The sequence below is a fragment of the Bos grunniens genome, chromosome X, assembly GCF_055505025.1.
Source record: "Bos grunniens cultivar Pamir isolate PY7600 chromosome X, Bosgru_T2T1.0, whole genome shotgun sequence".
NCBI lineage: Eukaryota > Metazoa > Chordata > Mammalia > Artiodactyla > Bovidae > Bos > Bos grunniens.
In genome coordinates this window covers 42,566,249-42,590,643 of record NC_141194.1, presented here as the reverse complement: position 1 = coordinate 42,590,643, position 24,395 = coordinate 42,566,249, and the positions used below count along the sequence as shown (strand labels likewise).

At 42.2% G+C, this 24,395-nt stretch overlaps 1 protein-coding gene across 1 annotated transcript in view; it reads left to right on the top strand.

The window, feature by feature from the left end:
- The first annotated feature begins 1,421 nt into the window (after nt 1–1,421).
- Nucleotides 1,422–24,395, top strand: part of MAOB (monoamine oxidase B) — a 120,844-nt gene continuing 97,870 nt past the window's right edge. Inside the window, exon 1 of the mRNA XM_086387092.1 lies at nt 1,422–1,550. Coding sequence (XP_086243218.1) covers nt 1,505–1,550 — 46 coding nt within the window. The 5' untranslated portion in view covers nt 1,422–1,504. The remainder of the gene's footprint in view (nt 1,551–24,395) is intronic.

Here is a 24,395-nt window from a genome sequence, read left to right as displayed (position 1 = left end):
TGAAGGGGGCACTCTCTGTCCCCCTTCTGATGTCTATGTCAGACGCTTTCTCTGTCCCTTTTTACACTTTAATAAAACTCTGCTATACAAAAAAAAAGCATCAGTTCTTCGGCACTCAGCTATATGGTCCAACTCTCACATTCATGCATGACTGCTGGAAAAACCATAGCTTTGACTATATGGACCATTGTTGGCAAAGTAATGTCTCTGCTTTTTAATATGCTGTGTAGGTTGATCATAGCTTTTCTTCCAAGGAGCAAGCATCTTTTAATCTCATAGCTTCAGTAACCATCTGCAGTGACTTTCGAGCCCAAGAAAATAAAGTCTGTCACTGTTTTCGTTCTCTCCCCATCTATTTCCCATTCAAGTACAATGCCAAGATAATAACAATCCTGGGTAGCAGATCAAGGTAGGGCTTGGAATCTTCCTAGCCCTCAGGAAATTGTTGTGTGTGTGTTTTTTTTTTTACTTTTTAAAAAATTTATTATTATTATTATTTTTACTTTACAATATTGTATTGGTTTTGCCATACATCAACATGCATCCACCACGGGTGTACACGTGTTCCCCATCCTGAACCCCCCTCCCACCTCCCTCCCCATACCATCTCTCTGGGTCATCCCAGTGCACCAGCCCCAGGCTTCCTGTATCCTGCATTGAACCTGGACTGGCGATTCGTTTATTATATGATTTCTGACTCTTTCTCTTGTCTTTGCCCCTCCTTAACGACTTTATCTCACTTTGCTCATCCATAAAATGAGTTGTTGTAAGGTTTAACTGGAATTATGCATGTAAAATGCTGAGGATGGTGCCTGGTACCAGAAAAGCCTTCACATTATGTTTGCCTTTCTCTACTGGCTTCCCTGGTGGCTCAGACACTAAAGCATCTGCCCGCAATGCGGGAGAACCAGGTTCGATCCCTGGGTTGGGAAGATCCCGTGGAGAAAGAAATGGCAACCCACTCCAGTACTCTTGCCTGGAAAATTCCATGGACTGTAAGGCTCCTCAGAGCCTGGTAGGCTACAGTCCATGGGGTCGCAAAGAGTCAGACACGACTGAGCGACTTCACTTCACTTTACTGCTCCATTCCAGGGAGTCATTTGAGGTGCTGGAGGAGGACATCCCGATCTGCCATCCTCCCAGCCCCCAAGCTGAACAGCGCACCAGGGAAGCTGATGGGAAAACACCGTGCAATGCATAAGGCCAACGGGGAGTGGTGGCCCTGGGGATGGACTCTTGGGGGCCCTGGGTGACCTTTCTGCCCTGGCGTCCACCCTCCGCAGATCTGAGCCGCAGACCTCCGGGCGGGAACGGGGGCGGTGCGCTCTAGCCCCGCCGGCGCGTAGGCGGGCGGGCGGGCGGGGCTCTGCGACCCGAAGCCCTGGGCCGCCAATATAGGCGCTCGGCGGAGGCGCTAGTGTGCGGGGGCAGCGCTGCAGGCGGGGGCCGAGATCCAGACACCGAAGCAGCTGGCACCCGGGTAGCCCGGAGAGGGGCGAGCAACATGAGCAGCAAATGCGACGTGGTCGTGGTGGGGGGCGGCATCTCAGGTCAGTGGCTGCTGCGCGCCCTCTTTCCCCCTCCCAGGGCTCCGACAAGTGGCCGCCCGGGGAGGCATGCGGGGCGGCCGTGCGGCGGCGTATCCCCCGGAGCCCCTAGACTCTCCGTGCGCCGGAGGGGATCTAGAGGGTCCCAAGCGTCGCACACGAAATCCTCCCTCAGGGGGAGAAGGATTTGGTGGCCCCCCTTCCCCTCCCCGGACAGAAGCTAGAGGATGTCTTTTGAAGGTCTGGGGCTAGACTTTGAACTTCTGCCCCGGACAGCTGCCAAGCCTGAGACTGCTGGAATTTTCAAAGCGCCGGGGGGCAGGGAGAGAGGGTGGTGGTGGTGAGAAAACGGGCAGGGGAGAGACTCTTACTAGGGGGTGGCATAAAGGTCAGTCGCTTGCCCCAAGCAAAGGTCAGTCCTTTTGCTCCAGCCCGACCTGGACACTCTACACCCTCACTCGGAGCAGGCATGGACCACGACGTGTTGTTATTCTGGAACCAGGAAAACGACCTTGAACAGCTTCCCGTTCAAAAAGAAGGGATTGGACCCTGGGGTATCGACCCTCCTGATCCCGATTCTTTCTGATTCCACGATTTCCATGGGTCTACCTGCGGCTGCAGGGCCTTCTTGTCAAATGCCTTCTTGTCAAATGTCTCCTCTCCTTCTGCCCCTTCTTCTCCTCGCCCCCACACTCAGTGCAGGGTGGCCAAAAAGCTTAGAAGGGATGGGGGACAGAAAGTACCCTCATAGACACGGGGAAGGGAGGTGGGACTGGGCCTCGAGAAACAGACGCCAGAAGATGGATGGGGTCAGCGGGGGAACCCACCTTCTGAAGAAAGTCAGCCAGATCCTATGGGGAGGGGTCAGTGGAATATTAAGTGATGCTTCCAGAACAGCCTGTCTCACAGACCCCTGAGAATGCTTTGGTCCAACCCCCAGGACCTCCTGGTACTTGAGCAATTACGAGGACACCTCCAAAATCCACCACTGTGTTGACTAAGACGTGCCCTAACCAGACGTCAGGAGCCGGCCTCCAACTTGCTTCCTGGGGGGCAGGCAGGGCAGAGGCGTTCAGATTCTCTTGTGGCAGGTAAAGAAAGCAAGGTGCTGGATGTTGGATGCCATGCCTCCATTCCAGCTTTCCTCACCTTTGAGTCAGATCTCAGGCTATCCCTTCTGTTTGCCGGGTCCCCCACCCCCTCCCCTAGCTCACCCATGCCAGGCTCTGTGCACAGGGCTACAGATGCTTTAAGTACAACAGCATGCTGTGGTGGGCTCTGGCTATATAGATTCCATGTTCATTCAGTATTTTAGACATCATTTCTCCTAGAGGAACTCAGTGTGTGTCCGTGCTGCCTTGCACAGCACTCCCATCTTAGGAAGAGGAAACCTCTCTTTCTAGGCCTTCAAAGTCCTTTTCTTACCCAAACTATGTCTAACGTGTTCCAATTCTTCGTTTCCCCCTTTATTTTGTTTTTTTTTGTTTTTTTTCTGATTCATTCTTTAAACCTTCACGCTCACTCAAATTATTCATGTAAGACTCGTACTGGAAGGATAGATAAGGGTTTAGTTATTTTTTACAGCAGTGGTGAATCTCTGCTTTTGACTCCCAAACTCTCCAAACAAGGGACTGGTGAGTAGATCTGCCTTTTCTCAAGAATGTCACATGGAATAGGCATTGTTCTAAAAACTGAGAAAGCAGGGTTCCAAGGCCTTACTTAAATGCTTTATCTGCTATGTGAGGATAACTCCAACTAGTCATAGCTAGATTACAAGATCATCTAAAAGGTAGGTGAAGCAATGTGTGTGAAAATGGCTTTGCAAAGTCTGATATATGTGTGACACAAGGGATGACAAGAGTTTTGCTCATTTATTCAAACAGTACACGTTAGGGCAGGCTGTGGTTGAGGATGCAAAACTAGATCACATTTTTCTTGTCCTGGAAGATTTTTCAGTCTAGGAAAAGAGATGAGGTATCCAGACAAAGACAATACAAGGTAGAAAGTGGTAGGTGCCACAAAAGAGGTCCATTCATTTGTTCATTATCCATTCATTCAAGGAACATTTGCTTCCTGTCCCACATCCTATCGAAAAGGGAAGGAAAGTTGAGTTAGTCAGAGCCATTGCCCCTGGGGTACTCACAAGCTAATATGGGAGGCAGAGTTGTGAACGAGTGGTACTAATGACCTACGATATATGCCTTTTCCTAGGACCTCCTACTGAAAGTTATAGGAAAGGTGAATGTTGAACTCTAGGTGAATGTTGAACTCTGCCTGGGAATATCCAAGCAGACTTCACAGGGATGGTGAAGTAGATCTTAAAGAATGGATATGAATTCACCAGGAGACTGGATGAAGAAAGTATCTGAAGCTAAAGAATAGCTTAAATCACAAATATGTGAGATATTCTCATGCTTAGGAAAGATAAGAACTTTAGCACAGGGACTTCCTTGGTGTTTCAATGGTTTAAGACTTGGCCTTCCAATGCAGGGGGTTGCAGATTCAATCCCTGGTCGGGGAGCCAAGATCCCACATGCCTCAAGGCAAAAAAACCCCAAAACATAAAACAGAAGCAATGTTGTAACAAATTCAATTAAGACTTTAAAAATGGTCCACAGGAAAAATTCTTTAAAAAAAAAAAAAAGAAAAAACTTCAGTGTGGAGAATTGAGGGGAACTTGTGGGAGACCAAGCTACAGAGGTGGGTTGGGATGAGTTGTAGGTAGCCTTGTATGTCATCACCCAAAGATTTAGCTCCCTGGTGGCTCAGATGGTACAGAATCCACCTACAATGCAGGAGACCCAGGTTCAATCCCTGGGTCAGGAAGATTCCCTGGAGATGGGAATGGCTTCCCACTCTAGTATTCTTACCTAGGAAATCTCATGGACAGAGGAGCCTGGCGGGCTACAGTCCATTTGGTCGCAAAGAGTTAGACATGACTGAGTGGCTAATTTTGGGGGCTTCCCAGGTAGTGCTGGTGGTAAAGAACCCATCTGCCAATGCAGGAGACATAAGAGATGTGGGTTCGATCCCTGGGTCAGGAAGATCTCCTGGAGGACAGCATGGCAACCCACTCCAGCATTCTTGCCTGGAGAATCCCATGGACGGAGGATAGGGTCACAAAGAGTCAGACATGACTGAGTGACTTAGCACACATGCAGTCAATGAATAGCCACTAATGATTTTTCATTCACAAAGTGATATGTCGAGTGACAGGAATATGATCTACAAAACGAGGAATGTGCAGAAGAGCAGGTTTGGGGAAAGATGGAGCATCTAGAATTGAAGGTGCTGATAGAACACCTAGGGAGAGATGTCTAGCAGCTGCAAGTGCAAAGAACAGGTTGGGCTGACAGATTTGTGTGACAGAGACGTATTAGTTGAGGCCCCTGAAGTCTGTGAAATGACCCAAACCAAGAGTGGGAGAGAAGAGAGGATGCCTAGGATGGAACTGGTTGAGGCAGTGCTCACCTTCTCCACTGGGAGGAAGATATTTCGGTCTTTATAGTTTGATGAGAGAGATGAGGAAACTGAGAAACTGAATAACACTTGCTGCTGCTAAGTCGCTTCAGTCGTGTCCGACTCTGTGCGACCCCATAGACGGCAGCCAACCAGGCTCCCCCGTCCCTGGGATTCTCCAGGCAAGAACACTGGAGTGGGTTGCCGTTTCCTTCTCCAATATATGAAAGTGAAAAGTGAAAGGGAAGTCGCTCAGTCGTGTCCGACTCTTAGCGACCCCAAGGACTGCAGCCTACCAGGCTCCTCTGCCCATGGGATTTTCCAGCCAAGAGTACTGGAGTGGGTTGCCATTGCCTTCTTCGGAAAAAAACTTGGTTAATCTCAAATCTTAGCTCATATGTCATTTACTGGGGACAGCCTTCCCAAATCCCTCCAAATAGGTTGAGATGCCTTTGTTTAACTCTCCTCTGCCATCTTGTTCTTTTCCTTGAGTTTTTAATTGTTCACATTTTAGTGTCATTTCTTGTTCAATCACTTTCTCCTCCACTAGTCTGTAAGCCCCTGGAGCCCTGGGAAGTGTTTCTATGTCTCCTGGAGAACCCCCAAACTCCAGCTCCAGAGCTCTGCCTGGCCTAGTTAGCACTTAATAAATGTGTTAAATGAACAAACTTTAACATATTCCCCACAAAACAGCAGTTGATTGCATCTGAAATTCACATCCACTTACTCCTGACCCTTTTGCATGTCCTGCCAAATCTTATTGAGTAAGGGGAAAATGGTAAAATCAGAATTTTAGGATTGGTTGGTGACTGACGCAGTTAACTTTGTTAATTATTAAACTTGGGCCATTCTGGTAGTTCTCTGATAGTTTTCGAAGCTGTCAGCAAATTTTAATCACTCCCTTTGGCATAAGCAGAGACAGACTGGGGGTACGGATGGTTAATATATAACCTTTTTTTTAGTGTTTGAAAAATTCCAAGGCGACTGCAGAACAGCATTTTGTTTGGGGAAATGCGTGTGGCATACAAACACACACCTGCTGACATCTCTTTCACCCAAGGAGCAGGTCATCTCTGGGGACTTGGCAGAGTAATGGCATTTCCCACATGGAGCTGGACAACAGCATACGGCTTCTGTTCCGAGTCTCGATTTTAATGTTTGGTTTGGTAGAACCATGGAAACTATCTTTTGCAATTCTGGAATGGCTCTTGCTCAAGCCTCAAAATAAAAGCTAAAAAAGGGAAACTTGAAACAGAAAGGAGAATTTTTTTTCCAGGCTTGAGAGAAGTGATCTGGCCATCTGAGGGTGGCAGGCACTCGGCTAACAGCCTGGAAGAGTCAAAGTCAGTCTTCCAAGTGGTAATCAACACCTGGAAGGTGATCTGTCCAGCCAGAAGGGCCAGGGGGGCAAGCCTGCTGCAGGCTGGAGGGACTGGCCTAGGCAGGGTGCATCAGAGAGGGCCCACAGAGGATCATGAGTTGAGGGATGTGATAGGCAGATGAGGCCTGTGTGTTAATGGCAAAGCCCCCGCCTCACCTTTGATGAAGAAAGATGGAGAACTTCCTGGACGCCTATAAACCACCTGAATGTTCTAAGAAATGGTAACTGGATGGAAGTGCTTGGAAATGTGTGTATCCCAAAGATAGGCTATAAAGAGGCAGTATGCAATGTTAAAAGAGCATAGGTCAGACATCAAACAGACTCGTTATGAATTCCGTTTCCTATACTTAGCTATTGTGTCACCTTAAAATTTCCCTCACCTCTCTGTTCTTCAGCTGCCTTTTAAAATGAGATTCCCAGTGCCGTTATTGGCCGAGAGCTTGTTGCTAGGATTAGAAAGAACGCACATAAAGGACTGTACACAAGAGGCCATTATGGCGACAGGTTGTACTAAAAAGACAGCTTGTCTTTTTGGAAAAGACATCCTTTTTTTTTTTAGCTTCTAGGGTTTTTTCATCTGTGGGAGCAGAAGCAGGCATCTCTGTAATCATGTCTTCCTCTTTACTGACCAGTCATTTTTCTCGCTGTGAGGCATTTATAAGGTGACTACAGGATCTGTACAGGCATCATTCTGACCTCATCCTGCCCCACCCCCATCCCTTCAGTCCCTCCAGTGAGGAGTCTGAGAACTCAGGCTTATCCTGGGCTTCAGAGCCACCAAACCCATTGTGTTCCTTATCAGAAGAAATTTTCAAAGCCCTCGATCTGTATTTCATCACTACCACAGCCTGGCTGTTATTCCCTTTCTGATCTGGTCTTCATTTTAGCCACCTGACACCCATCTTAATTATAAGAAATAATAAATGGGATTATTATTTATCTCTTGAATAATATTAATTATGTAATAATAATAGAAGAGTCAGCATTTTGAGTGTTGTCTATATGTTAAATTGAGTAACAGTGAGGTGATCTTAATATTAGCATCTCCAGGCACTGGATGAATTCAAACTCCTAGTGTAGAAATCTGTCCTGTGTTTAGAATTTCTGACATATTTATCTCTTAACTATATACAAAAAATAATTAGAATTTCAGACTTTTCTTTCAGTTTAGCTGCTACGTTTCTTACATCATCTGTGTTGGTAAATCATATACAAGCCAAGAAAGTAGGGCTGTGAAACACAGCCTTGTTATAAGACAATATTCCATGAGTGTGTGTGTGTGTGTGTGGGTACATATACATGCACAGCCACTAAGCCACTAGCCACCTCCTCCAGCTAAAGTTTGACAGTGGAGTTGGCCGCACACTGACACTTCACATCCACTAGTGGTTAGAGGCCATTTTGTCGGCCTGATTAACAATAATAGCAAGGTCTACTGTGTGCTTGCCAGATCCTAAGCCCCATTCCAAGCATTTTACATGCATTTTCTCCTTTACCCCTCTAGACCACTTTATGAAGTAGATACCTTTATTATCCTTACTCTCCAGATGAGAAAACTAAGTCATCAAAAGGTTACCAATTTTTCTTAAGGTGACATAGCTAGTGAGTGGTAAAACCACAATAAATGCCATGCTCTTAACCTCTGTACTCTACCACTGCTGATTTCTTCTGTTCCCAGTGAAAATGTCACTACAGGAACAGTTCCTTCCAGTCTGTAGCAATAATTTAGGATTTGTTTTGATATAATTTGTTCACATTGGAACAGTGGAAAAGACATATATATTGAGTAATGTGCATGATATGTATGTCATCAGTTTGAAAATCATTTGTTTTATAGCTCGTACACCTTAATATAAAAAAAAGGCTCAATCAAAAAATGGGCAGAAGAGCTAGATAGACATTTCTCCAAAGACAGGTGACCAACATGCTCATGAAAAGATGCTGAATATGCTGATTGTTAGAGGAATGCAAATCAAAACCACAATGAGTAGTTGATCTTACACCAGCCAGAATGCCCATCATTAAAAAGTCTACAAATAATAAATGCTGGAGAGGGTGTGGAGAAAAAGGAACCCTCCTACACTGTTGGTGGGAATGTAAATTGGTGCAGCCACTATGGAGAATAGTATGGAGGGTCCTTAAAAACTAAAAATAGAGTTGCCATATCATCCTGAAATCCAGCTCCTATACCCAGAAAAAACTCTAATTCAAAAAGATAAATGCACAACAATGTTCATAGCAGCACTATTTACAATAGCCAAGACATGGAAGTAACCTAAATGTCCATCAACAGATGAGTGAATTTAAGATGTGGTGTATATATATGGGCTCCCGTGATGGCTCAGCAGGTAAAGAATCCACCTGCCACTTCAGGAGATGTAAGAGACACGGGTTCAATCCCTGGGTCAGGAAGATCCCTTGGAAAAGGGCATGACAACCCACTCCAGTATTCTTGCCTGGAGAATCCCATGGACAGAGGCACCTGGAAGGCTACAGTCCATAGGGTCACAAGGAGTTGGACACAAGTGAAGCGACTGAGCACACACACGCATATTCAGCCATTAAAAAAAGAATGAAAATGCCATTTGCAACAACATGGATGGACCTAGGGATTATCATACTAAGTGAAGTAAGTCAGACAGAGAAAGACAAATTTATGTGATATCACTTATATGTGGAATATAAAAAATGATACAAGTGAACTTATTTACAAAACAGAAACAGACTCACAGACATAGAAAATAAATTTATGGTTACCAAAGGGGATAGTGATGGGGGAGAGATAAATTAGTTGTTTGGGATTAACAGATACACACTACTATATATAAAATAGATGAACAATAAAGACCTACTGTATAGCACAGGGAGCCATATTCAATATCTTGTAATAATCTATAATGAAAAAGAATCTGAAAAAGAATATGCATATATATACATATCTGAATCACTTTGATGTACACCTGAAACTAACACAGCATCGTACATTAAATATACTTCAACTTTAAAATGGTTAAGAGATAAAGAAAGGCAGAATATACAGATTTCTGGATTATCACTGGAAAAAAAATCTGCTTTTAAATGCAACCAATAGGGCAAAAGGAAAAGAAAAAAGAATAAATCAGCTGCTTTGATGATTTCTACATTTTTGTCAATAAATATACAGATGGGATCTGACTCAAATTTTGAGATAATTTAGTTTCTAACTTATTTCTCTAATATTTTGGGCTTCAGTGGCATTTTCATGTTCTACTAACACAATAAAGTCAATAAAATGTTCCAGTATCAAGCATTTCTCCAGATATCAGTAATGACAACAAATGTTGCTATCACCGAATTCTAATGTTTGTACATTTCTTTATTCTTGTCAAGATTCAAAGTCTATGTACACATGCCCTTAACTGATGTACACTGAATTAGAACTTCTGCATTTTAAATACCATTTAGAATTAGGTAATATTGAATTATTACAGGTGGCAAGGTCATAGTATAATGTCACCCGAGACACCTGGGACAAATGAAATGTGTACAGTAGCATGTCACTCTGAATTGGAACTCACACTAACTTTAGTTTCATCTTTGGATTTGATGGCCATTATACATATAGTCTTAGCAGTGTTCCATGTGTGTGTCTATTACTGGATCTCACTTACTGTGTTTAAATGACCTGTTTAAGCATCCGTGAACGTTCACCTGATCATAGGCTGCTCAAAATCAAAGACTTCGTACAATGTATCTCCCTATCTCTGGTGTTTAGCAAAGAACCCAGCTCACCTTAGCCCCCAGAAATTGAATTAAATTTATAGAATCCCTTGATCAAGATTGTAGGTCTTCTTAGGCTTTGGGCTCAGAAAAGGTAAGCCTTACAACCAGAGATCTATTGGAAGGATGGGACTAACTTTTTACTTCCTGGAGGAAGCAGGATAACACAGAAGTTAACCCAGAGGGATGATATGGGGAGGGAGGAGGGAGGAGGATTCAGGATGGGGAACACATGTATACCTGTGGCGGATTCATTTTGATATTTGGCAAAACTAATACAATTATGTAAAGTTTAAAAATAAAATAAAATTTAAAAAAAAAAGCAAAAAAAAAAAAAAAAAAGAAGTTAAATGCAAAAACCCTAGGAGCCTAACATTTGGGTTCAGATCCTACCTGTGTCCCTAACTGTATAGCTTCAGTTAGTTACCTACTTCCTCAGCCTCCAGATATTCACTTATTAAGTAGAGTGATGTTTCTAGGGCTAACTTTTGGGATGCTCAGTCAGTGTTAACTCTGCTATTTTTACAAGTCAGCAGGCAAGGCTTAACTGAGGGGATCTTGGAAATGTACAAGATTGAATACACTTCTAGGTCCCCAAAACTGAGCCAAATGGAGAGGCCATGTTCAGGATGAGGGTTTTTGTTCCCATAACAAAATACTTTGGAAATTTCCTCATGTGAAAAGTACAGCATTTTCATTTTTCAAGGGCCCCAAGCTTCTTGAGCTTAGCTTTTTAGGGACGTCTCCAGTAGCTCAGCTGGTAAAGAATATGCCTGCAATGCAGGAGACCCTGGTTTGATTCCTGGGTCGGGAAGATCCCCTGGAGAAGGGATACACTACCCACTCCAGTATTTTGGGGCTTCCCCGGTGGCTCAGCTGGTAAAGAATCCACCTGCAATGTGGGAGACCTGGGTTTGATCCCTGGGTTGAGAAGATCCCATGGAGAAGGGAGTGGAGAAGGCAATGGCAACCCACTCCAGTACTCTTGCCTGGAAAATCCCGTGGACGGAGGAGCTTGGTAGGCTACAGTCTATGGGGTCTCTAAGAGTTGGACACAACTCAGCGACTTCACTTTCACTTTTCACTTTCATGCATTGGAGAAGGAAATGGCAACCCACTCCAGTATTCTTGCCTGGAGAATCCCAGGGACAGAGGAGCCTGGTGTGCTGCTGTCTATGGGGTTGCACAGAGTTGGACACGACTGAAGCCACTTAGCCACCGCCTGGAGAAGGGAATGGCTACCCGCTCCAGTATTCTGGCCTGGAGAATTCCATGGACTATTCCATGGGGTCACAAAGAGTTGGACAAGACTGAGTGACTTTCACTGACTAGAAGTCAGTAATTCCCTTGATAATGGTATAAATTTTTTCCTGACTTTGACCATCCAAATCCCATAAATTTCTTCTGAGCTAAAAACATGTTCTAAGGAATTCCCTGGTGGTCCAGTGGTTAGGACTCTGCTTTCGCTTCAGAAGGGCATGGCTCCAATCCCTGGTAGGGGAACAGAAATCCTGAATGCCATGTGGTGCAGAAAAAAAAGGTTTTTGCTCTAATAGAGTCATTGATGACTGAAGATGGAAATATCTTTAGTTTTATCTACTAGTGACAGCACCTGGTTTTCCAGTGAATAAAGTCCCTGTTCTGGAGGATGAACCCTCAGCTTTAGGAGAAAGGGCAGTTGGAACAAGAACCTGACCAAATGATGCTATGTGGAAGATAAAAATGACTAACATTTTGAATGCACTGTTTTTACTTTCAAGTTTACAAAACGGATCCATGTTCAGTCTCCTCAGTTAACTCAGTAAACCAAGTACTACAGAAAATGAAGATCTGTAAGCCATGATCTCAAGTCGTCATCTGTCAGTTTACTTAAGGGAGGTACAGAAAGTCTTCTGTAAGACCAAGTTCCTACCCTCAGAAAACTTAAAATGCAATTGCAGACACAAGACCAGCACATACAGGCAATAAGAAATGTCTAGAAATGATAAATAATTGAGTTCTGTACTGTGGGACCCAAGTAAATCACAGAAGACCCCAGGAGTTAGAGAAGTTCTTCTTCAGATCAGATCAGATCAGTCGCTCAGTCGTGTCCGACTCTTTGCGACCCCATGAATCACAGCACGCCAGCCTCCCTGTCCATCACCAACTCCCGGAGTTCACTCAGACTCACAGCCATCGAGTCAGTGATGCCATCCAGCCATCTCATCCTCTGTCGTCCCCTTCTCCTCCTGCCCCCAATCCCTCCCAGCATCAGAGTCTTTTCCAATGAGTCAACTCTTCACATGAGGTGGCCAAAGTACTGGAGTTTCAGTTTTAGCATCATTCCTTCCAAAGAAATCTCAGGGCTGATCTCCTTCAGAATGGACTGGTTGGATCTCCTTACAGTCCAAGGGACTCTCAAGAGTCTTCTCCAACACCACAGTTCAAAAGCATCAATTCTTCGGCGCTCAGCCTTCTTCACAGTCCAACTCTCACATCCATACATGACCACAGGAAAAACCATAGCCTTGACTAGATGAACCTTTGTTGGCAAAGTAATGTCTCTGCTTTTGCATATGCTATCTAGGTTGGTCATAACTTTCCTTCCAAGGAGTAAGCGTCTTTTAATTTCATGGCTGCAGTCACCATCCGCAGTGATTTTGGAGCCCAGAAAAATAAAATCTGACACTGTTTCCACTGTTTCCCCATCTATTACCCATGAAGTGATGGGACTGGATGCCATGATCTTCGTTTTCTGAATGTTGAGCTTTAAGCCAACTTTTTCACTCTCCACTTTCACTTTCATCAAGATGCTTTTGAATTCCTCTTCACTTTCTGCCATAAGGGTGGTGTCATCTGCATATCTGAGGTTATTGATATTTCTCCCTGCAATCTTGATTCCAGCTTGTGTTTCTTCCAGCCCAGCGTTTCTCATGATGTACTCTGCATAGAAGTTAAATAAGCAGGGTGACAATATACAGCCTTGACAAACTCCTTTTCCTATTTGGAACCAGTCTGTTGTTCCATGTCCAGTTCTAACTGTTGCTTCCTGACCTGCATACAAATTTCTCAAGAGGCAGTTCTTCTTAGAAGTGTGAAATTGGAACAGTTCCTGAAGAACAGTCAATGTTTGGGGTTGGTAGAGAAGGAGAGGCTTTAAAGATGGGAGGAATAATATAAATCATAAGGCTATAGGCTCCAGTTTACAGGTGATATTTTTATTTATAGGAAGGTAAAAAGTGTAATAAGTCTAAGATAGTACTAGGGAGATATGGGTAATAAATTTGGAAGGAGGAGGGCAGGATCAAGCAATGAAATGTTGAAGAGCAAAGTGAGTTTGTTATGTTTTTCAGTGGTTTGGAACTAAGGAAGCATTGACGGTTTTTGCCAAAAAGATAAGATGGGCAGTTGTGAAAGAGGGCACCCCTAGAGCCAAAGAAACCAAGAGATGGGTAGTAATTCAGGAATAGGTTGAGAGGTGATTAGCTGATTATAATGAATTGAGTTATCCTGAAGCTCAAAGTAGATTGCAAGAGAAAGTGGGGGGAGGCAAGAATGGGAAGAAGTTCTTCTGTTTTACTGAGAAAACACCTAGAAAAGAGGTATCACAAAAATTAATTAGTATTTTCCCCCTGAAGTTTCATAGTTGAAATGGAAGGACTTGATTGTACTTAAAATTTTCCTTTTTTGAAAAAATAAGATCAAAGAGATTTTCTCCCTAAGGGTTGTGACCCAGCTTACTAAATGACAAACACACATCTTGAGCAATTTCAAACACAAAGTGAATCCTATTCTGTTCATCCTATTCTGTTCAGAATAGTTCATCCTATTTCAAGCAATTTCAAACACAAAGTGAATCCTATTCTGTTCATCCTATTCTGTTCAGAATAGTTCATCCTATTCTGTAATGTAAGAGTTTTCATTGAAACCTGTTCTTTTGTGAGAGGACAAAATCAGAAAGCAAGGTCAAAGTTTGACCTTTCAAATGTTAGTTATGTTACCAGAGTCTCTATTTAATGGCATCTTAAATGTCATATTCTGGTTAATTTCCATTTTAAGTCAGAAGTTTACATTCTTGATCTTATGTTAGTCATCTCTTACCTGGCTCATTTTTCACTCTGGACTCATCATCAGCTTCAACATTTAATCTAAAAAAATGATGCAAATGAACATATTTATTAAGCAGAAGCAGACTCCCAAACTTAAAGAAGGAAACTAGTGGCGTTAGTGGTGAAGAATCTGCCTGCCAATGCAGGAGACACAAGAGAAACAGGTTTGATCCCTGGGTTGGGAAGATTCCCTGGAGTTGGAAATGGCAACTCACTCCAGTAATATTCCATAGACAGAGGAGCCTGGTGGGCTACAGTCCTTGGGACCACAAAAAGCTGGACACGACTGAGCTATTAAGGGGAGAAGGCTGGGGAAAAGGATAGTTAGGGAGTTTAGGATTGACATGTACATACTGCTTTTAGTATATATAATGATTTGTATGTTCATTCATTTTGAGAAGCATCCATTTGCACCTTGTACCTCAAGCAGTCTTAAAAACTTGTTATAAACTTAAAAAAAAACACATTTGTCAGAATTGCACAATGCTGAAAGTGTCCTTCTAGGTCCTTAGTTTTATTTGCTCTCCTTCCAACCTAAATAACACCCCCCCCCTTTTTAATTTATCTCACAGACATTTCCAATGATTCGTTTATAGTGAATTTGGAATACTGACCTCATCTTTTGTATTTTTTAATTCCTGTGATCCCAGTCCTGTTTCTGTCTTAAATTGTGTCTTTATAATCATGTTTAATTCTATCTCACTTTTTTGGGTTGTTTTCCAGTTTTTTACATTAAAGCAACAAATTCTTTGGAAAAAGTTTGTTATCCAACACGGCCCTCTTTCAGATAACTTCGGGTAAAGAGTTAATAATCAAATTAATAACCAAAGTTCCCTCAGAAATTTTTAGGAAGACGAGCCACTGATGTAAATGAAAGATGAAATCACATTCGTTCTTGGTTATTTACAGCTTAAGGAGTTTTTTTTGGAGAGGTAGGAATGTTTTTTAATAATGTGAATTGAGGAATAATACATACTTACTGTGAAAATGTGTAAATTACAGAAAGGAGCAGAAAGAAAACAAAAATAGTCTATAATTGATTCCTACAAAAAAAGCCACTGTTACAATTGTCACCTGTATTTCCTATTTGTAAACCATCTACTGGATTTGCCATACTCACTGGTAGTCCTTTTAACATAAGTAGCAACATATTATGAATGTTTAACCATGTCTTAAGTTCTCTTCTATACAATATTAATAACTTTATATTACTTCATCTGATTGTATTTATTTACCAATCTTCTATTGCTGAACATTTGTATTGTTTCCAAATTTCTATTTTAAATGAAGCTATTGTGAATGTCCTTGTACCTAAACCTTTGTGCATAATTATGATTACTTCTTTAGGAAAGTCCTAGACATAAGTGTTGGGAATCATTTTAAGGCATTTCGTAATGATCACGAAATTGTTACTCCAAGAAAGTTTTGTCAATTTAAGGTAGAATTTTAATAATGGGTTTCTTAGTTACTTCTCTAGGAAGCCAGTATTTTTCCATCTTTGACACAACACAAAGAAAACCAGGGATCTTCACCAGTTCAGAGTTGTAATTTAATGAAGTTGTAGGTACTAGTTTTTGTAAATGTTCTTTAGTTTTATAAAATTTCAGTAGTGGCGTTCTTGCTCTCTTGCTCTTTTTGCTCTCTATAACATGCAGGCAAACCACTTTTGCAATTAATGCTTTATGCCTACCACTGTTTACTAGGTATTTATATATTATACAGTGCTTTAAAAATTTTTGAATATCATTATCCTGTGCTTCTAGAAGTTTGATATCATTAATTAGATCATTCTATGTGTTTCAGCCGGAGAAGGCAATGGCAACCCACTCCAGTACTCTTGCCTGGAAAATCCCATTGACGGAGGAGCCCAGTAGGCTGCAGTCCATGGGGTCGCAAAGAGTCGGATACGACTGAGCGACTTCACTTTCACTTTTCACTTTCATGCATTGGAGAAGGAAATGGCAACCCACTCCAGTGTTCTTGCCTGGAGAATCCCAGGGACGGGGGAGCCTTGTGGGCTGCCGTCCATTGGGTCGCACAGAATCGGACACGACTGAAGCGACTTAGCTGCAGCAGCAGCATGTGTTTCAGCACAGAAAAGAAAAAAGAATAGTCCTGCGGAAAACCATTTTCTATGATTATTTTTGCCCATCTAGATAAGAAATGAATATTGCCTGTGTCCAGGGTCTATTGTAAAAGCTGATCAAACAGCTGTTTCATGTTTTACATTTTAATTTCCTCTCCAGTTTGCATTCAAATCCCATGATAGATTTTGGTTTGTTTAGGAGTCCTGTAAGATACAGTTGGCTGTTTCAGAGTAGCCCTTTTATGCTATGCCTGTTAAAATTAAATAGCCCTTGTTAAGTAGTGATGATAAGCACCCATAAACGCATACACTCAGATGAGTTATCCTCATTTCATCAAGCATGTTTTATTTTATCATTTCTGCAGAGGAGAAAAAAGTCAAGTTTGTTCATTCGTTGATTCATCCATTCATCCAATAAACCCTTATCAAGGGCCCTATTTACCAAGCATGGGGCTAGACATGAGAATATACAGATGGGTAATCCATGTTTCCTTCTTTGAAGGGTACACCAAGCAGAGGGAGGCACATTCAGCTACATACAGGTGAATTCTCTGAGCGGTGGTGGGTGCTGAGAAAGATAAATTCATCTGGTTCAGGTGATACAGAAGAGAGGAATATGGCAGCTTCACCTCGGGGCCTCAGAGGACCCGAAGGAGGACTTGGTGATAGGATTTATTGGAGAGATAGTTAGCCAATTCAAATATTCTTCCATCAAATAGAGTGTTATGTGCTTGACATTTAAATCTACGTTGGTATCTACCTCTATTCTCCCCTTAATCTACAACCATTTTATGCAGCTCCCTGTAGGATTTCTCACAAGGAATCAGAGATGCTGAAAGTGATGAACAAGAGAGAAAGTGACACTGTGAGGGAACTGTTGATAGGATTTGAGTGGAAAGGTTAATAGACTGAGGATCTTGGGTTAAAGGGCATTCATATTAGATGGATTTGAACAAGTGAACTAGAAAGATAGAAGATCATGATTGCAAGGGAGAGTGCTATAGTGTTTTGACAGACAACCTTTTGATTGTACTTCTTGGAAATGACCATTAATAGCATTAACATGAGCTGCAACATTTTGAATCAGCATATCCAGAGATGGGATTCTCTGTGTGATTCAACAAATGGTTTAAAGGCAAGAAAAATAAATGCCTTAAAAAAAGTAATTAATCTGCTATTTTACAGTTGGGCAGAGGAAACAACTAGTCATTTAGTCTAAGTTTAGGGATGTCTGGAAGGCCCCTCTGCTGGACTGAGAAACGCAGGAATCTTGAAGATGATTGGAAAAGCATAGAAAAAGGCAAGGGCTATATATAATGCAGCATTATGTAAAGTCCAGTAGGGACACCACATTGTCCCATTCCATGGCAAAACAGAGGAGAGAGAAAGAGAAAGTCCATCCTTCCCATGCCCCACCAGATCAAACGTTGTAGAGCTAGACTATTAGTATTATAATGACATTGACAATTGGAGGATTCTGTTCTCTGATTAAAAAGATGAAGCCTATGACTTATGCAAACGTCTGTAAAAGGAAATTGTGGTCTAGTTTTTAATCCTGTGATTCAGCCTCTTCTGTTTACAATCTATCAAAAAATCTTGGCTGGCAACATGCCAATCTGTCTCCATCCATCTGCTGCTAGTCTTGGATTGGGAAAACATTAAGTAAGAGCCTTTTTCACTCTCCTCTTTCACTTTCATCAAGAGGCTTTTTAGTTCCTCTTCACTTTCTGCCATAAGAGTGGTGTCATCTGCATATCTGAAATTATTGATATTTCTCCCAGCAATCTTGATTCCAGCTTGTGCTTCATCCAGTCCAGCATTTTGCATGATGTAGTCTGCATATAAGTTAAATAAGCAAGGTGACAATACACAGCCTTGAATTACTCCTTTCCCGATTTGGAACCAGTCTGTTGTTCTATGTCCAATTCTAACTGTTGTTTCCTGACCTGTGTACAGATTTCTCAGGAGGCAGGTAAGGTGGTCTGGTATTCCCATCTCTTGAAGAATTTCCCACAGTTTCTTGTGAGCCACACAGTCAAAGGTTTTGGGGTAGTCAATAAAACAGAAGTAGATGTTTTTCTGGAACTCTCTTGCCTTTTCAATGATCCAATAGATGTTGGCAATTTGATCACTGGTTGGTCTGACTTTTCTAAATCCACCTTGAACATCTAAAAGTTCACGGTTCACGTACTGTTGAAGCCTGACTTGAAGAATTTTGAGCATTATGTTGCTAATGTGTGAGATGAGTGCAATTGTGCAGTAGTTTGAGCATTCTTTGGCATTGTCTTTCTTTGGGATTGGAATGAAAACTGACCTTTTCCAGGCCTGTAGTCACTGCTGAGTTTTCCAAATTTGCTGACATATTGAGCACAGCACTTTCAGAGCATCATCTTTTAGGATTTGAAATAGCTCAACTGGAATTCCGTCACCACCACTAGCTTTGTTCGTAGTGATGCTTCCTAAGGCCCACTTGACTTCAAATTCTGGGATATCTGGTTCTAGGTGAGTGATCACACCATCGTGATTATCTGGGTCAGGAAGGTCTTTTTGGTATAGTCCTTCTGTATATTCTTGCCACCTCTTCTTAATATCTTCTGCTTTTGTTAGATCCATACCATTTCTATCTTTTATTGTGCCCATCTTTGCATGAAATGTTCTCTTGGTATCTCTAATTTTCTTGAAGGTATCTCTAGTCTTTCTGATGTTGTTGTTTTCCTCTATTTCTTTGCACTGATCACTGAGGTAGGCTTTCTTATCTCTCCTTGCTATTTTTTGGAACTCTGCATTCAAATGGGTATATCTTTCCTTTTCTCTTTTGCCTTTAGCTTCTCTTCTTTTCTCAGCTATTTTCAATGCCTCCTCAGACAACCATTTTGCCTTTTTGCATTTCTTTTTCTTAGGGATGGTCTTGATCACTGCCTCCTGTACAATGTCACTCACCTCCATCCATAGTTCTTCAGGCACTCTATCAGATCTAATCCCTTGAATCTATCTGTCACTTCCACTGTATCATAGTAAGGGATTTGATTTAGGTCATACCTGAATGGCCCAGTGGTTTTCCCTACTTTCTTCAATTTAAGTCTGAATTTGGCAATAAGGAATTTATGATCTGAGCCACAGTCAGCTCCCAGTTTTACTGACTACATATAGCTTCTCCATCTTTGGCTGCAAAGAATAAAATCAATCTGATTTCAGTATTGACCATCTGGTGATGTCCATGTGTAGAGTCTTCTCTTGTGTTGTTGGAAGAGGGTGTTTGCTATGACCAGTGCATTCTCTTGGCAAAACTCTGTTAGGCTTTGACTTGCTTCATTTTGTACTCCACGGCCAAATTTTCCTGTTACTCTGGTATCTCTTGACTTCCTACTTTTGCATTCCAGTCCCCTATTCTGAAAAGGACATCTTTTTTGGGTATTAGTTCTAGAAGATCTTGTAAGTCTTTATAGAACCGTTCATCTTCAGCCTCTTCAGCCTTGCTGGTCAGGGCATAGATTTGGATTACTGTGATATTGAATGGTGTGCCTTGGAAATGAACAAAAATCATTCTGTCATTTTTGAGATTGCATCTAAGTACTGCATCTCAGACTCTTTTGTTTACTATGATTGCTACTCTATTTCTTGATGAAAGGGAAAGAGGAGAGTGAAAAAGTTGGCTTAAAACTCAACATTCAGAAAACGAAGATCATGGCATCTGGTCCCATCACTTCATGGCAAATAGATGGGGAAACAATGGAAAGAGTGGGAGACTTTATTTTTTTTTTTTACTCCAAAATCACCACCAATGGTGATCGCAGCCAGGAAATTAAAAGACGCTTACTCCTTGGAAGAAAAGTTTTGAAGAACCTAGATAGCATATTAAAAAGAAGAGACATTACTTTGCCAACAAAGGTCCATCTTGTCAAAGGTATGGTTTTTCCAGTAGTCATGTATGGATGTGAAAATTAGACTATAAAGAAAACTGAGTGCCGAAGAATTGATGCTTTTGATATGTGATGTTGGAGAAGACTCTTGAGAGTCCCTTGGACTGCAAGGAGATCCAACCAGTCAATCCTAAAGAAAATCAGTCCTTAATATTCATTGGAAGGACTGATGCTGAAGCTGAAACTCCAATACCTTGGCCTCCTGATGTGAAGAACTGCCTCACTGGAAAAGACCCTGATGCTGGGAAAGATTGAAGGCAGGAGGAGAAGAGGATGACAGAGGATGAGATGGTTGGATGACATCACCAATTTGACGGACATGAGTTTGAGTAGGCTCCAGGAGTTGGTGATGAACAGGGAAGCCTGGTGTGCTGCAGTCCATGGGGTTGCAAAGAGTTGGACACAACTAAGTGACTGAACTGAACTGAACTGAGAGCCTTCTATGTGCCTGGTGCCAGGAATGAATAGTGAAGAAACATTTCCAGTTTAATCAGGTGCACACACAAGGAAAGATGTTAAATTACATTTCTTGTGCCCATTTATTGTTATTGCATGCACCAGAATGTCCTTTTTTTCGATGAAAGAAGCTTCTGGGTGCCTTTCAAGAGATCACCCTTGGACCAAGTTAGAATAGATGCTAAGATAACTTGGGGTTGAGTTTCCAAGTATTATGTCCTATCCTAGCTTTTTTAGTCTTACTTGTAGATAGTGTGATATTTCTGGCCTCAGGAGGGGTAAGGAGAACATCAGAAATGCCTTTTCTGTCATCAGAAATTGGGTTGCATGAGGGAACAGTCACAATTTGAAAGGAAATCACATGGTCCACCCTAGTTGATAAAAGGCAGAACATCCAAAATACACTGTCTGTTGTCTGCTTTTCTCCCCTTGGTCCATCCTTTCTGATTTCATGAAGAATATGTCCAAAGGGAAATGAGTTTTCTGTAGATAAATCAGTCTGCTGGCCCACAATATTGCACTTCCAGTGGACAGGTCTGAGAAATGGGGAAAAGTACAAAAAGTTGAGCTGACTGTAAGATAAGGGAGGCAGAAATATTTTATTTGCAAAAGAAAAATCTTTGGGGTTTATGCTTGCTTTATTTCTGGGTTTTAGTTTGTGAACAGAATAGTATGAGAAGTGATGGAGTGCATTTTCTTCTCCCATTGCATTCTTTTAAAAGATATATTTCAGTAAACAGGTATCTTTTAAATCTGGCTTCCTTTCCGTTAGGTGTGAGAGCAAGTTTAAAACCAATCTTTAAAATTCTAAGCATTAGTAAATTATAATTTCCAAAGAATGCTTGTGTGTTAGCGATTTTAATTTTTTCTTAGAAAAATAAGGGTTTTAAACAGTATTAGCAATTAGAATTTAAATCAGTATTCATATCTATACAGCATTCTGTATAGAAACTCTTAGCATTATTTTTCAGTGTTTTTTAAATACAGTGGATAAAGACTGCAATGACAGTGAAAAATGATGTCTGCATTTTTCAAATTACAAGTAATTGGTAAAGTAAGAGCTTATTCCATCTTGTGAAACCATTGGAATGAAGTGTGAAGAACAAAGCACATGTGCAAAATATAGTAACAAAAATATCTGCCTGACATTGCTAAAGGACCTTGGTTACGTACTAATATAATGACCTTCTGTACATGTAAGAACATATAAAGAAAGGCAATATTAGGATATTTTTCCTCCCCAAATACATCCTTCCTATAATGTGGTATGTGCAGTGCCGGGGTCCAGCCCTGGCTGATCCAGGGAGTTTGAAGCGGGGATGGCGTTGGCGAGGATCAGGATACAATAGCTTCAATTAGATATTAATTAGAGATGTAAAGAGTAATAGAATGAGGATAGCTCAGTAGGAAAATTCAGTGGAGAAAAGAGGCTGAGTAGCTTGGTTTACGCAGGAGACCAATAAAACTTCAAGACAAGAAGTTTGCACCACTTACGTAGGCCGCAGGCGTCCTTCCGTTCTCCCGAAGGAGAGGAGACACTGAGGCCTCCCCGGTCGGATCTTAGAAGCCCAGGCAAAATTAGTAAGCATGGTGGGTTCCACGCTCCAGATGGAGACTCAGCCAGAGTGAGATAGAGAGCGACATGGGGAGACCAGTATTTCGAGAAACTAATCCCAATTCTTTATTTTCCATGGTCTACTTTTATACACTGAGCTGTTATGCAAAAGTCACGCGGGGTCAGCAGTCCTGACTTTTATCAAAGTCAGGTGCTTCATACAAATGTATACAGAGGTCTTAGGGGTGTTACATCATCTTCTTGCCAGGGGGCCTGCTGACAATTTATGACCCTCTCCTTGTGACAGCGGTCAGTCAACCAGGACACTTATTTCTCCAGGGGTGATTATTCTTAAAAGAGACGCCACCCAAATAAAGTTACATTTCTATAGGGTGAGGGTATAGTGGGTTTTAGTTAAGGAAAGAATTTACTTAGCCTAAGGTCTAACGTGCTTAATATCAAAGGTTAATGCTTATTTCTTCTATGTATTCGTTAATGTGTATAAGGGCAGGGGATGTGGAAACTTAGCAACAAACATTGGCTCAACAAATGAAAAATCCTTCACCAATAAAATTTCTAATCAGCCCATTATACTTATACTAATAGTTTTCTAACTTTTCTAAGGATCCTGTTTTTAGAAGGTTTAAAGCATCTCGTGCCTCTCATGGTTGGGAGGCTGTGAGCAATCACATGTGGCCGGACAAGCCTGTCAGGCAGGCTAGAGAACCTTCAGAGGAGTTTGTAGGTTAAAACACTTGTCACGCCCAGGAATTTTTATTAACTGGAGCTCTAAGTTAACTCCTTCTCTGAAAGAGGTGGTGGGGGACAGCCCCCCGTAAAGTCAGAGGTGTAGGTGAGAGCACAAAGTAGTAAAGTAGGCAGGCTCTGGTTATGGGGGTAGATGCTCGAGGATTTCCAGGGGGACTCCTGAGGCTCGATCCCCACTTTGCGTATGTCGAGCCTCCTTCCTCATGACCTTTGCCATGGGCAGAGTGCCTCACTCTGGCCCCCAACAGTGCAGTATATTGATTTGTGTGATTTTACATATAGTGGAAGGTCAGAAAGAGGTGGAGTGTGGGACTGCACTGGAAGCTTTTATTTCACTCACTGAGTTGTCTGGTTGAATAATGTTTCCTCCATCTTTGACATCTGAGCCTTGTGGTACAGCACAGGATAAGGGTGTTTATTTTTTGGTTTTAACTAATACTGTGTATTTTATTTAACTATAACCTTTTATTTAACTAATAACTGTTTTCCAAAAGAGTTCCCACTGTCTGAAAAAAAGATTTTTCAGCTTTTTATGCTAAGTATTAACCAAGCATTTTAAAACAGCACTTCTCATCACTCCCACAATCCCACTGTTTCCTGCTTCCCTCCTCCTTCTCTAGTTGCTCCTTCCATCTCTTGTGGCAGCATCGACACCCTTCACCTCCAGTGTCCCCTGTTTTGGGAAACAGAATCACCTTCAGACAAGTTCTCAAGCCAAGACCCTTGACATTGGTAGCAGACATTGGAGGGGTCCCACTGTCCCTCTGCACTCCCCTGTATGGGGACCTATGGCTTCTGAGTGCTGCAAGTCTTTGCCTGAGGGCTTTCTCTGACCACTGGAACCCATAAGGGGCTCCCACTCAGGACAGGCCAGCAGTGGGGTGGGGTTAATGCCCCCAATAGCAGCCATCTTCCTAAGACTGACACAATGGCTCAGCACTTAGTAAAATCACCTAGGTGTGTTCCACACAGTCTTCAGAGGTCCCGAGCATGATCCATCATCAGTTGCCCACAGTGACAGTCTGCTGGCTAGTACACCTTTACTACCTCCCTTCTCTTCTTTGCCTCACTTCCCCTAAGCCCTACTTGGGCTTCTTGAGGTCTCCTTACAAATAAACTAGCGGCATCTAACTCCTTGTTTCACGGTCTGCTTTGGGATATTAGACATTTTCTTCTTTTCTTCTTCCTAAAGCCCTATTAGTTGCAGTTTCAAAATATAACTTGGATCTGTCCATCTCACCGCCTCTGTGTCCCTGTGAATCTGGGGTTCTGCACGTGGGCCACTCTAGTTCTGAGTCGCTCGTTTATGTCTGTCACTTGGTCCAGCCCTTCTCCAGTCCATTCTTTTTCTTTGTTTACAGTGATAAAATATGTAT